At 46.7% G+C, this 14025-nt stretch overlaps 1 protein-coding gene across 2 annotated transcripts in view; it reads left to right on the top strand.

The window, feature by feature from the left end:
• Positions 1-14025, top strand: part of VSIG10 (V-set and immunoglobulin domain containing 10) — a 30460-nt gene that overhangs the window by 10312 nt on the left and 6123 nt on the right. For both annotated transcript variants that reach the window (XM_090062353.1, XM_090062352.1), the window contains 4 exons: positions 3771-4055; positions 8351-8656; positions 9759-10046; positions 12782-13075. In XM_090062353.1, the coding sequence (XP_089918479.1) occupies positions 3893-4055; positions 8351-8656; positions 9759-10046; positions 12782-13075 (1051 nt within the window). In that variant the 5' untranslated portion in view covers positions 3771-3892. The remainder of the gene's footprint in view (positions 1-3770; positions 4056-8350; positions 8657-9758; positions 10047-12781; positions 13076-14025) is intronic.

Raw genomic sequence — 14025 nt, 5'->3', positions numbered from 1 at the left:
AGCAGGGGAACTGCAGCGGCCAGCATCCCATTTCTGTGAGATGGCGTCAATAAGTGCATGAGAGATCCCGGGAGAGGGCTGTGCCCCCATTACGGAGGAAGGCAAATACCTCCACAGTCGGCCCCAATCTGACCATGGGGTAAAATTCCTTCCTGACCCCAAATCTGGCGATCAGTGGGACCCCGAGCAGAGGGGCAAGACCAGGGCTTGGCAGCGTTTTTTGAACAGTGCCAAAAACACCCACAGCCTTGACTTATAAAATGTTGGCGTGCCAGTGGCAGACAGCGGGGGAGTCACGAGGAGCTCTCTCCTTGTTGTGGCAGCACAGCCCTGGCCCTTCCCCTGAAGTCTGCCCCGAGGCACGCGTGCCAAGCAAAATGCCTTTGTGTGCTATGCTCTGGCACCCATGGAAGAGGTTGCCTACTTCTGAACATAACCCTCTAGCCAAAAACGTCTGGATTTGGTCCCAGAAGGAGCATTGGCACGCCCCAGTTAAAGTCCCTACCCTCAGCCAACACCCAGTACCTCTGACGAAGACTTAAAAACACACCGGCACATATAGCAGAAAGGGGAAGGGTGGTGGTGGAGGCAACCAACAAAGCCCAGAAGCAGAAGTACCCATAGTAGCACACAGGGATAGCTATGCCTAGATCAGGGGTAAGCAAAATACGGCCCATGAGCTGTATCCAGCCCACCAACTGATCCTATCTGGCTCACCACCAGGAGCCTGAGGAGCAAGGGTTTTGCCCTGTGTTGCTCTGCTCCGCTTCAAATAATTGCCCACCCCAGTCTAGATCAGTGGTTCTCAAACTTTCTTGTACCAGGACCCATTTGTAAACATAGATGGTCAGTCCCAACCCAGTGTCCCTCACTGCTCCTACCTCCAGGCCCAGTGCCCTAGCGTGTGGGGCATGGGGGGCCCAAGTATCCCCTTGCAGGCTGGGACTCTGCCAGCCCACAAGAGAAAAGTCGCAGTTTATGTTTTTCTCCTCTAAAGGAGAACCCATTTTTAAAGTTTGCTCGTGACCCTTTCATATATTCTTGCGACCTGCTTTTGGGTCGTGACCCATGTTTTGAGAAATGCTGGCCTAGATCATGCCCGACCAGTGCCGTCCAACATCTTTTTGAACACCTCCAATGATGGAGAGTCCGCAGCTCCCCTAGGCAGCCTGTTCCTCTCCCTCGCTGTTCTAACCCCTGTGAGCAGAGGGCTGGTACTGGAAGTACAGCGAGGTTTTCAGGCTCTGTTCTGTGCCTTGTCAGTTAACACACAGACAAAAAGAGATGGGGAAGAGGTTTTCTCTTTAATTTCTACTTCCTCCCATTGTCAAGAAGCTGTTGGATATTTCTTCCCAAGGTCTTGTTTGACTGGGGGCAGGATGCCTGCTGCCTCATGAAAAATTCTTCAGAGCATCTCCATTGTTAGCAGCTTTGTTGCTGTAGCCTGAAAAAGTAACCGTAATCTGTAATTCTGTGTATCATTGGTATACTGAAGTCACCGTGGAGCAGAGAGAGTAGCAGGAAGCCACAGGACAGGGCACTGGACTAAACATGGGAGACTCAGGTCTAGGCTCCAACTCTGCCTCCAAACTACTGGCTAACCTTGAGACAGGACTTCCCTCCCTGTGCCTCACTTATTAAGTAGAGATAATCAAGAAGAGGCATTTTGAGATCCGCAGCTGATAAGCACTGGGCATTATTACCGCCTAGTGCAAATTATGATTGTATTTGACGTGTTTTATCATTGACCTCAGCGCTTTGCTCACCGAGGTTTAGGAATATTTAGAGGTTCACCTGTGGGTGCTATTGATTACACTGGTGTTTATTTTTATTACTGTTATATCTAGACACCTCAGCTGAGATCAGGACCCCTGACTGCTGGGAGCTGCACAGCTATGTAGTATGAGACAGTTCCTGCCTGAAGAGTTTGGCATTTAAATAGGCAGGACAAGAATAGGAAGGGAAACAGGGGCACAAAGAAAGAACCTGAATTGTCCAGGGCCAAGTAGATCAGTGGCAGCACTGGCAATATGACTTGGGTTCCAGGTCAGATACTCCCATGGAACCAGTGGGCACCCAGTCCCTTTCCAAATCTGTCATTGGCAGTTTGCCCAAAGTTACGTGGTGAGTCTGTGGTAGAGCTGGAAATATAGTTCAGCTTGCCAGACTCCCAGTCTTGGTGCTGAATCCATAGGCCACAGTTGCAGCAAGAGTAATAATTTATGGTCCTTTCTGGTTGCTAAACTAACTTGCCACTCCCTGCTTTCCTGGGTGTGTTTGCATAGCAGGCTGAGGAGTGATTAATTAGCTATCTATTGCCTGTAAAGCCCCCTGTCCAGAAAAGAAAACAAACACAACAGTAGTTCATCTTCCTTCTGCTTCATCCTCTTCAGTTCAGTAGCTGTTGTACTACAAGATAAGCTATCAGATCTTTGGATAAAGTACAGACAAGACAGGCTTTGCCAGATTAGCTGTTGTTTCCATTTCCCCCTTTCCTCTCTATTTTTCTAAGCTATAACACAGTAGGGCTGGTTGTGTTGTGGTTGCCACCAAACTGACCTTAGACCAGGTGACCTGTTTTCAGCCTGGTGACTCAGCTAAGTTAGTCTCCAAGACTTATTTTGGGAGGGTTATTTTAATCAATGCCTGGTCTGCTACTTTGCAGCTGGGTATACCGATGAAAGTTCACCCCACTAGTCCAGCCTTGAGCACAGCAAGCCAAGCACAAGGCAGAGTGGTAAAGACCATAAGGGGTATACCAGCTTGGGAGCAATGATACCCTTTTCTTGGAGGCCTTCTGGCTCTTTAACCAGCAGATAGTGTATTGCTGATAAAAGGGATAAGAGGGGGTGACACTGGATATGATGGCAGTGAATGAAGAGGCATGTAAGCATCTTTCACTGGGCCAGGTGCATCTAAATTCTACCCCTTCCGGTCATTGAGGTCCCACCACCTTCATCCAGATGATGTCCAGTACTTTTCAGCTTACTCACCTACTCTGCCCTGTGTCTCCCCAGTATGGCCAGGATTTTCAGTCCAGTGGCTCCCAGTTCTGCTTGTTATTCTGTAGCAGGCATTTTTGTTGCCAGTTACACTCCTGGATAATGTATATTGGCTTGTAGCAGTGCTTCAGCAGAGGCCTTGGGGCAGTTGCCACAGCATTTTGGATGATAAACCCAAGACCTCACCACAGACACTCACCACAGGGAGCTGAACAGAACTAAGGCACTGATCTGGATAGGGAGTTGGATAGGCAGATATTTGGAGAAACGGTTTATGATGGCCCTGTTACTAGGTGACCACAGGGCTCCCCTTGTTGTTCCAGCTCTATCCCCAAAAGGCAGCACCACAGATGATCCCTTGCGTAGCTTGTGGTTCACGGCTTCCTGCTTCTTGGATGCAGGGATTTGACTTTGGGTAACTGAAAATGCCTTGCTCAAGTGCAGGGGTGACTGGTGCCTCTTGAGTCTAGGCACAATTTGTGGGCAGGCCAAAAGCCCCATATTCACTCTTATACTTCTGTGCTGTTGTACCTTCCCCCCAACACCACTGGCCCATGCGGCAAAAAAAACTGCCCCAACCTGAGTGTTGCCAAGTTGGGGGCCAATCTTGGGGAAGCACGTGCCCCCTTGTGCCCTCCCCCCCCCCCCAGTTGCTTGTGCTCTAGCGTTCAGGGTTTCTCTTTGTGACAATAAGAATGAAGCTGAAAAGGGGATTGTGAGAACACAGTGGTTTGTGTGAGCACTAATGCCCCCCTTTCCTTTGCCCAGGAACGGAAGAGGTGATCGTCGGGGAGGTTGGAGAGAGCATCCTCCTTGTGTGCCGGAACGTGTCTGAGCGAGCAACTGAGGTGGACTGGTTTCATGGTGTCCCAGGCAGCATCCCCCCACTCATGTCCTCCAAGCTTGATCTCCCCCAGGACGCCCGCCTCTCTCTGGTGGACAATACTTCATTACGCATCACAGAGCTGCGTGTGCAGGATGAGGGAAATTACACCTGCAAGGAGGTCCTGAACCAGACTGCACATGAGCACAGAGTCCAGCTCCTGGTAGCCAGTAAGTCCCTAACACATCTGTGCAGTAGCTGCTGGTTACATGACCTCATCTGTAGCCCACATCAAGTAGCCACATATGAAATGGTAACACCTTTCCCAGAAATGCCTCCTTTAGAGAGTAGGAGATGCTAAGAGTGAAGAGCTATGGGCTTCTTGGATGATGCTGATTTTTGGACCTTGGGCTGCTCTAGCAATCTAAAAGTAAAACAACTCCTCATATAGCCCCCAGCCTCCTGAGCCATTTATTTTCCTTCCAAATCCTAAACCATTACATGGTAGGCATTGTTACACAGCTACTGGGCTGTACCCCAGAGATGGCTACATGCTGGCAGTGTTGAGATTCCCATGTGTATAGATGGTAAAGCATGTTGGCATCCTTTGGAATGAAGGGACCTTGTAAATATGTTAATTATTATTCATTTATGATACCTGAGTAGGAGCTTGTGCTTCTCTGCTCCCAGTCTCTCTGCCTGACTGGTTTTCCCTTTCACGCTCTTTAGGTGCCTATAGAGTCTGACTTAGAAATGTGATCTGGGTTCTGCCCCAGGCTGCTGGGGAACCAGGTGCTAGATGATAGCACAAAGAGTGCAAAGCCCTAGAGCCCTTGTGGCACAGGCAAGGCCTGCGTCAAATCCCCTCAGCACCCTCTGTTCTATGCCAGTGTCTCACTTCTCACCTCTAGGGATGAGTGAGGAGCACAGCTTCTATGCTGATTCAGCTCTTGGGTGCTGTGCTATTAATCTCATCCCATAGGACCTGGACTAAGGAGACCTGCTCTCTTTTTATACCCCAGCGCACAGCCTTGTCCATACTCCAGTGACTCAAAAAGGGGAGAGGTTCTTGCCAGCTCCGTGTCTGTGTGTGTGATGTTCTCTAATACCCTTGTTTTTCTGTTCCCTGTTAGCCCTTTATTTGGTGCCTGCAACTTGCTGGTTCTTGTGTGGCTGCTCCCAGCCTTGCTTTCTGTTTATGTTCAGGGTGTTTCTTTTCTTTGGCAGTCTGGCTGTGTGCATATTCTCTAATGGAGAGCTGCACCCATCTTGCCCAGAGCAGTGCTTTGATTTAGGTAGAGACGTCCTTCATGGGGCAGGGAAACTGCTAAGTGGATTGTAAACAAAGAGCTGGTTTGTAGAGCCTTGAAATGCAAAAAGTAAAGCTTAGGCTCAAGGCAAGCGTCAACTGGTCACTTGAGCCTAAGGCTGGCTGGATAATGGAGAGTCTGGAGTATAATCCCAGCTCTGCCACTGATGGTACGTATGACCTCAGGTAAGTCCTTCAGCCTTCCTGTGCCCCAGTTTCCATAGTGGTAAAATACAGATAATTCTATTTAGCACCTATGAGTGCTGTTGTGAGGCTGAATTATTTAATTTAGCCATGTGCTTGAAATATGCCATGTATTAGCAGAAAAAAATAGCAAGATGCAGTAGTTGGGAGCTAAAGTTGGCCAATCCAGACTAGAAATAAGGCACATGTCTCTTCACGGCGATCGGACTGTTGGAACAATGGACATTCAGACATGGAATCATTTTTAAAAGAGATGTCCTAGCTGCACCAGAAGTCATAGGCTGGATGCAGAAGTAGTGGGTCATGCCTCCTGGCCTGTGTTACATAGGAAGTCAGACTAGATGATAAGAACTGTCCCTTTATGCCTTAAAAGGTCCCAAGTAAAACAGAGAAAATCATGAATTACTTGATATCTCAAAGCCACATATCAGTTCCTACCATGACCTGTTTGCGGTGGGGCTGAGGCACAGGACCTGAAAGGAAACATGTGCTTAGGCATGTTCATGCACACATGCACAGGATTGCCAAGAGTGCCTGTCCCTTTTATCATATTCTGCTGTTCATTCCTTCAGCTGTAAGTTGCCAATGCTTTTAGTGGGGTCAGTGCACCTGCATGCAGGGAACAGTCATTCACATGGCTCATTGTTACATTTGAAAGTAGTTCTCAAGTTGCTATTTGGATGTGCTTCTGAACATCAGCAGGGTCATGCTTCTGTAACCTGAAGGTTTAGGATCAGGAATTGATGACTGCTGCTGGTAGAGCCTAAATTCTAGCTCAAAAATGCAGAGTTATTCTGCTAAAGTAATCTCAACTTGGGTTATCGCAGCCTTTTAAAAAGATGCAAGGTAATTTCTGATGACTCATTTTGGTGGGTTGTTTTTATTAACTCCAGATAGGTTTGAGGCACGGTTGGAATAGTTTCTTAGGGTGGGGACAGAGGCAAATACTAGAAAAATGGGGCTGGAAGGGACCTTGAAGTCAACTAGTCAGGCCCTTTGCTCAAGGCAAGGTCACTCGTGTTGAAAGCATCCAGCCATTTTCAGGTTTCTGCTTCTTTCCAAAGTCATCAGGGCTCAAATGAGATTGGAACTGAAGCCCTTGTGCATCCAAAGTAGAATCATTCCCCCAGATCAGTGAGCTAACACTGCTGCAGTATAGCACTAGCAACACTGCCTTGGTGAGGAGGCTTATGCTGGAGTTTCTGCATTTCCTGGAATAGTCAATAAAGTCAAATGCCCGGAAGAGAGAAGTTTGGAACATGGAGCCTGTTCAAGGCAGGGTGGGGACTTGGCCTACTGCCATCCACTCTCCTCTGAACTCTTGCAAAGAGCGTGCGAGTCAAAGGACAGTAATATTCTGTTCCAGTTCACATTAACATGCAAATGAGCTCTTGCTGAGCCTGTACAGGCTTCTGTTATCAGTCAGGGCTATTAGAGCACGGGACAGGGAACCAGATTCTTTTTCTTGCTTCGGTGTGTCTGAGCAGGTGGCTTAATCTTCATGCTTCAATTTCCTCAAGTGTAAAATGGGAATAGTTTTATCACAGGACTGTGATAGGGCTAATCATTTAATGTGTAGAAAGTGCTGTGAGCTTTCTTAGATGATGGGTACTAGAAAGGAGTAAAGCATTTTCTTTAGTGTCTGTTTATGTGAGCAAGACAATTCTTTTCAAGCCCTTTTCACAGCCTAGGCTTCCACTCTGCTTCCTTGGCTGCAGTCCTGATCTCGGTTCTCTCTCTGATTCATGCTGTGGAAGAGCTCCAGGCTCTCTGCCCAGAGGGATCAGACACACTGTACTTAGAAGATGCTCTAAGTTTTGGGTGTTACTGCAACATGCCATTTGCTGCTTTGGTTTTCCCTGACTCAGAATGCTGTCATCTCTGAAATCAACTGGACAGACTCCTCAGCAACCAAATATCAGACCTGCTGTCTTCCCTTGTGCCATGTTCTGTACGGACCACTATACCTGGCTTTGCTGCGCAGTCACCAGGCTGCCAGCTGCTCTCTCAGTGGGATTCTTTCACAGGTTGGGATGGTGTGGGGTCAGCATCAGGAGCATAACACACTGCTCCTGCAGCTGATTAGAGCCCCAAATCCTCCAGACCACTTACAGAAAATGTGACTGTGCCATCTGTTTAGGTGCCAGGACCGTATGTTTGCAGGCATGGAATGTAAAGAAAAACCAATACTGAATAGAAACAAGGAGAGAATATGTTCCTCCCCATGTGTGCAAGCCGAGGGGAATCACGTTAAAACACTGGGAGGCACATTCTTGTGTTTCCTCACACACACCCCCCTGCCCCCATGCTTGTGAAAGTGGTTTCTGCTGGCCACACTTTAACTCTGTTTAGTTGTTCTGGTATTTAAATAATGCACAAACATAATCCTGGCTCTGATCAAACAATTGGCTCTGGAAAGAGTCCAGACATGACTTTCCCTGTTGTGGAATTTGTTCTCATAGCTTTAATTCAATTTGTATGCAGATTTTCACTGCAAGGCATAGTTGGCACCTCTAGCCCTTCTGTGGGCTCAGCCCTTCAAAGTGGCTGTGGATCTTCTGGGAATGCCATCCCTAGTGACCTGGTGCTCCACGTGGGTACAGAGCAGCTTGCATGGTGGGAGCCAACATTCAGTCTCTCTTTTTTTTGCTCAAGTGTTGGATGGGGCAGCTGCAGTGGGAAAGCACCAAAACTTGGACAGGAGTTGCTTTGGGATGATGGCTTCTGTGACTCAGCGTGCTTCATGGCTGGCAACTTCACCCGGAGGCACTGGAAAGCCATTGGAGTTGGCAAGGTGTGCAGGAGCAGCAGTGTCTAATAGGGACTCTTGGGGGAATCCCAGCTCACTAGTTGGGATTTAGTTTTATCCAGATTTAGTTTTATCCAGCCAAATATCCAGAGTGTGTAGTCCAGGCATAATAGGGCATATCAAACCAATCTGAAGCTTTGATGTGGGCCCTGTATTTGGCTTTTCTTTCATGGACAAATCTTTTGTCTTCCTGTCCATTTTAGGTGGCCCCAGCCATATGACAGTCACCATCTCCCCCTCAATGGCACTGCCCAATGGCACCAGGTATGTAGAAAAACACGCTACTGTGGTGTTCAACTGCACCAGCAACTCCCGTCCAAAGCCCACCATGGGCTGGACTTTCCATCCGCCCAGTTCTTCACCTGAAGCATTCACTGAAGACAACAGCTCCTCCAACTACTTCATCCTGAACAACTTTACGCCAAGCTTACAAGGGAATTACTCGTGCTCAGCAAGGAACCCTCTCAGTGGCAGGAGACAGACCCTGACCGAAGAAATCCTCGTCTATTGTGCGTAACAGATGTTCACAATGTTAGACTTGGTTGAAAAGACTAGGGGTGAGGGTGAAGTATTGCTTTTCCCTGCCAGTTTGCAGGTAGTGATCAGGGAGGGTGAAGCACGCTGGCTTTTACTTTCCCCGAACTTTTTGCCACAAAAAATAACCATAACAGCATCCCTGCACCTAAAGCGTCCTGAGTATTGAGACTGGGAGACATGGGGATGAGTAGTATTTGGACTGGGATACTGAACCCAAATCTGCTGCTGCTGCAGTGGCTTGTGGCATGTGCCAAAATAGACGTTACTTCCTTAATCCTGTGTGGATGGCTGGTCTTGGTAACTGGATTCCCCAAACCCTGACTGCACTTGAGCTCAGCCCCTAGTCTTAGCCTGATTTGGGGTTGGGCCTAGTAGCAACTCCTTGGTGCAGCTGTGTACCAATCTGGAAATAAGCTTGGGACAGTTGTGCTAATTTTTGCAGCACTGAATTAGATCAAATTATTTGAGCCAGGCTTTTGATGTTTCCCCACCCTTAGAGAAATTTGAAAAGTTGCTTTGGAGGAAGGCCAAAAGTATATTTATACACAGGTAATTGATATACAGTGCTTAAGAGTCCTGTTCTCACCTAGTATAAATCCACTGAACTCAATAGTTGTATACCAACATATGCAGATGACGAACTGAGGCACACTGTATCATGGAGGATACAATTGTATTTTTTTTTTCTTTTTTGCTATTGTGGTCACCCCCTTCTTACCTTCAGATAAAGCACAGGCTGGAGACAACACTGGCCTGCATTGCCTCCAGAGAGAGCTTGGTCCCTCACATAAGGAGTAGGCTGAGGCTGCCTTTCCCCGTGGGACCTCATCCTAGTTCTCTGCTGGATGCTGCTTTGTAAAAAATAGAAGTGCTCTCCATAGGGAAAATCTAGAATGGCAGGGAGCAAAGTGAAACAAATGAAAGGTGGAAAGAACCAACAGGATTTTGGGAAGAACCTTGGGTGAAAAATCAGTATCTTCTTGGCTGAAGTCCTGAGATCCTGTGTTGTGAATTTAGGACACTGTGTCCTGGCAGAGTTGATGGCATTTTTAACCTTGTGTTATCTTTTGGTAGATCCCCCACAGTCGGTCCCAAGGTGTTGGGCTCAAACCTTAGAGATGGGGTTGATGCTGCAGCTGTTTTGCAGCTGGGCTGGAGGCTACCCACCCCCTGTCCTTCAGTGGAGGGAAGAGAAGAGAGACCTGGAGAATTCAAGTTGTGTTGTCAATGCAACAGTCACTGCAGATACCCGTGTGGAAACGCTCAACAGCTCTTGCCTCTTCCATGGAAAGGAGTTCAAGTGTGTTGGGAACCACATCATAAAGGCACAGACAGCTGACCCGACCTGCACTGTACAAATCAGTAAGTCAGCCTGCCCCTCCCTGTTTAACCATTAATGAACCTGCTGGCAATACCAAAAAGCCAGCACATGTGATTGACCTAGTTTCTACAGGAACTAGGCACACACACCTGAGGGCAGAGTTTCCATTTGGAGAGCCTCATTCTCCGCTGTCCTGCTGCTCCAGTGTCACTTATAATTGTGAGCATTGAATGTGAAATGTTAGCAAATTACAACAGTGGAATTTGACTTGGCATAAATGACTGCATGATGCAGTGGAGAATTGGAGCTTATGCCTTAGTTCCTTAATTATGTGCTCACGTGAGTAACATGCACTGAGGTCAACTATACTGTTCATGTGCATCGAGGTGCTCATGTATGTAAGTGTTTGTAAGATTAGGGTCTCTGGGCCAAAGACTTGAAAAGTCGCTAGCGATTTGGGGCACCTGTGTTTTTGGCTCTTCAACTTAGGGCACCATAAAGAGACCAGATCTTCTGTGGAAGTATGCCCAGCACTTTCTGGGAATCGGGAGTCCCCCTTGAGTGTCTGAATTTGGGCAATCAGCATCAAGTACATGTGTGTATAATGGGGACTGTAATACTTTGAGATAGTTCAGATATTATTGAGGAAAAATCTCTGAGATGTCCCTTCTGCCAAAAATTATCGGCCACCTTATTTTCAGCCAAGTAGTCTAATTTGGGAATAACAATTCTCTATCATTGACTCGCATGTCAAAAGAAAATTAAAACCATGTAAATACAGCTCAAACCACTTAATGTTTAAATTGAAGATTGCCTTTGCAGCTTTGCTTTTTGAAAAAGGTTGCTTTAAATGTTTAATACACAAAATCTTTAAGTGTGTTCTCCTTCCCTAAGTGCTGGCTTCTTGGTTTTATATTTGTATTTTTGTGCCTTTGAATGCAGACAGAAGTATTTAGAATTTCACATAAAACTACCTTAAAATAACATTACTTATGTCACAAAGTCAAGCACTTGAAAAGTAGTAGGTGCCAGACTCGAAGTTGCCTGTGCCATCTTAACTCAGCCCCTTGTCCATGTGCATTATAATACAGTCTTTAATTACATGATTATTTTTTTCAATGAGTCCCTTGCCTCTTCTACTAATGATAAACTGTTTGACATTTTGTCTTCTAATACTAAACCATTCAATATATAGGCCTACTGCTTATTTAACACATACAAATCAAATCCTTCTTGGAAGACAGAATTGTTTTCTGACAAGCTTTTCTAAGGTTGTGTTCACTGCAGTCTGACTGCTTCACAAATATTAATGGATCTATCGTCTCAATCATGTGTAATGAGGAGTATTTATTTTTTATTCCTGGTTTTACAGATGGTGAACTGAGGCTTGGTAAAATAAAGTTCAGAACTATTTTGGTTGCCTGATTTTAAGTACTTAAGACCTAATTTTCTAGACTTAGCATTCTAAGGAACTTCATAGGCTCAGAGCCAGAGACTCCCACTGATCTCCATTACAGTATGAAATGCTCAGCACTTCTGTAAATCCGATCCAAGGGCACCCAGAAAAATAAGGAGCATGTTAGATAATGGCGACTTGTGAAAGGTTTGGGTTCCATAACTTGCCTGGCATCACAGAGAAATTCTATGGCAGAGGCAGGGACAGAATACACTTCTTCAGGGCAGCATGTTACTCTGGCAAATGCAGTCCTAGGATGTACCTGGTGGTAAATTTCAACAGAGATAGGGAAGTATTAATGGCGTTGTGCAAGGCCTAAGAAGACTTCATCTGGAATACAGTGCAGAATTCTAGTGACTTGCATTCAAAATAATTATTAATAATTAATTCAGTAAATTAAAACTGCATTAGGTGCAGAGAGGGGTTAATAGGGGACCCTGTGGCACTCTTTAGATGCAGACAGTAAACTTTAGGGTGAAAGAAATGCTATTTAAGTCAAGGGACAGTGCTGGCACAAAAAATAAGCTGGTTGCAGATAAACTGAAGACAGAAATCAGAATAAGTTTTCTAAGCATTGGAGTGGTGAGGTTCTGGAGCAGCCTTCCAAAAAGAAGTGGGGGACGAGAGCCTAGATCATTTTAAACTGGAGCCCAAGGACCTGAGAGTCCATACTTGTTCTTTGTTGCAAGCTGCCTTTACCTAGAGATCATCCTGTCTTCTCTTGTACACTCTTGCCCCATTTATTCTGTGACTTCTTGGAAACAACAGCCTCTGTCACTGCGCAATTGTAGTTCTTCACTACAGCAAATCAGTCTTGGGAAGGAAGTGGTGGTGGGAAATAACTTGTAGCTATATAACAAAAGACTTTGTCCCGAGACAAACCCACAGAAGGACTATGTTTTACAGGGAGTTAGATTAGATGCATTGAGATTAAGACCCTGGTTCTGCAAAGCTTGTACCTGATCTCAAAGTTACATACTTTGTCGAATCAGGACCTTATAATTCCCTCATCTCATCTAGTCTTCTGTAAAATAAGGGCCACACATGGGTGGAGTCAAAGGGAGTCACTGGAAATTGAATTCAGGAGTCATGAATACCAGTCCCAAGCCTTGGCTACAAGCCCATCCTCCTCTTACAAGATGTATATGAATTTGGTGGTTGTTGCCAGTCTCTTGTGGATTCAGTGATTTCTTTCTCTCCCATACACAGGTACTTCATATGAGGCTCAGTGCATTTGTTTATGTGTATGTGTGTGTTTGTATGTGCACACCTGAAAGTTGCCATCAAACTCCTTGCTTGTGTTCCTTTCTCACCATGCAGAGATCCCTTCGTTGGAGGCAGAGCCCCTGAAAACGTGCTTTGTGGGAGGTAATGTGACCCTCACATGCCAAGTGACAGAGAGCAACCCTCCAGCAAAAATTACTTGGCTTCGGAGCCCTGCCGGTCCAGAAGCAGAGATCCAGCCTGGCAAGAGACATCACATCATGCAGGAGGGCAGAATTTCCAGTCTCACGATCCAGAACTGCTCCCACAGTGATGATGAAGGCTATTACCTCTGCAAGGCACAAAACCCCGTGGGGCTGAGGGAAGTGTATGTCTGCCTCACTGTAAAGAGTGAGTTCTGGATGCTGAGCAGCGTGTTGTCTGGGGGAGCTGAATGGGATGAGAGGAGGAGGAGGGGGGCACACCCAAACCAGAAGCAAGGAGAAAGCTTCTGCTGTACCAACTTGCACTCAACTTCTAGCGTCCAGAGAAACTGCTCCGTGTCTCCCCTCTTGCTAATTGGACCTAGAATCCTAGTCAGGGTCATGTTGCTGCCTCCTTTTTAATTTGTACTCACTCTTGGGCACTCCCTGGTTACTCCTGCATGTTGGAGCGTTTTCAACTGTGTGGGGACAAGGGGCATTGACTGACAAAGTGGTGATCTTAAGGAATGGGTCCTGCTATTCCCAAAGGTAGCAAGTAGCACAACACCGAAGCCTCGTAGGTCTCTCCGTCTCTTCCTACTGTCCCATAAGGTCTGTATGGGGCAGGGAAAAGCCCATTTTGGATGGATTGAAACACTGGTTGGGCTGTGTGTCTTCCTTCAAAGGGACAGATCAGTCTGAGTGTGAAATAGGTAGGAGTTCTGCACAAATTGTCTTTTCTGTTCTCTGAAACAAACTCTTTAGTGGTGGCTTTGGTCTGGAGGATGTAAAGCCTGGCTCAGGGGAGCTCCACAAGCCTGATGCACCAGGATCAGGGACCTGAGAGGTTTAGACACCTGGGGGAGGAGCCAATGTGGTACAGCCCTGAGATGGAGGTGCAGCTAGCACTGGTGTAGTAAGTAGACAGCAGGAGGTGAAGGGAAAAGGAGTGGCTGGGGATGCCTAGGACAGTGGGGGGGCAGGTTCAAAGTGGAAAAGAGGCAGTTCTGCCACCCCTTCCCATGTCACATGCACAACCCCTGTCATAGCCTTGCTGAGGGAAGCTGTGTATACATGTAATGCAGTGGCTGGCTAGATGACTGAACAGCTTTTTTTGAGGTCTGAAGCATGTGGTATTGAACACAGGTGGTCACACGA

The sequence above is a fragment of the Crocodylus siamensis genome, chromosome 9 (assembly GCF_052110815.1).
Source record: "Crocodylus siamensis isolate JL-2025a chromosome 9, ASM5211081v1, whole genome shotgun sequence".
Taxonomy (NCBI): Eukaryota; Metazoa; Chordata; order Crocodylia; family Crocodylidae; genus Crocodylus; species Crocodylus siamensis.
The sequence above is the reverse complement of the archived record's forward strand: the minus strand, read 5'-3'. Positions and strand labels throughout refer to the sequence as shown.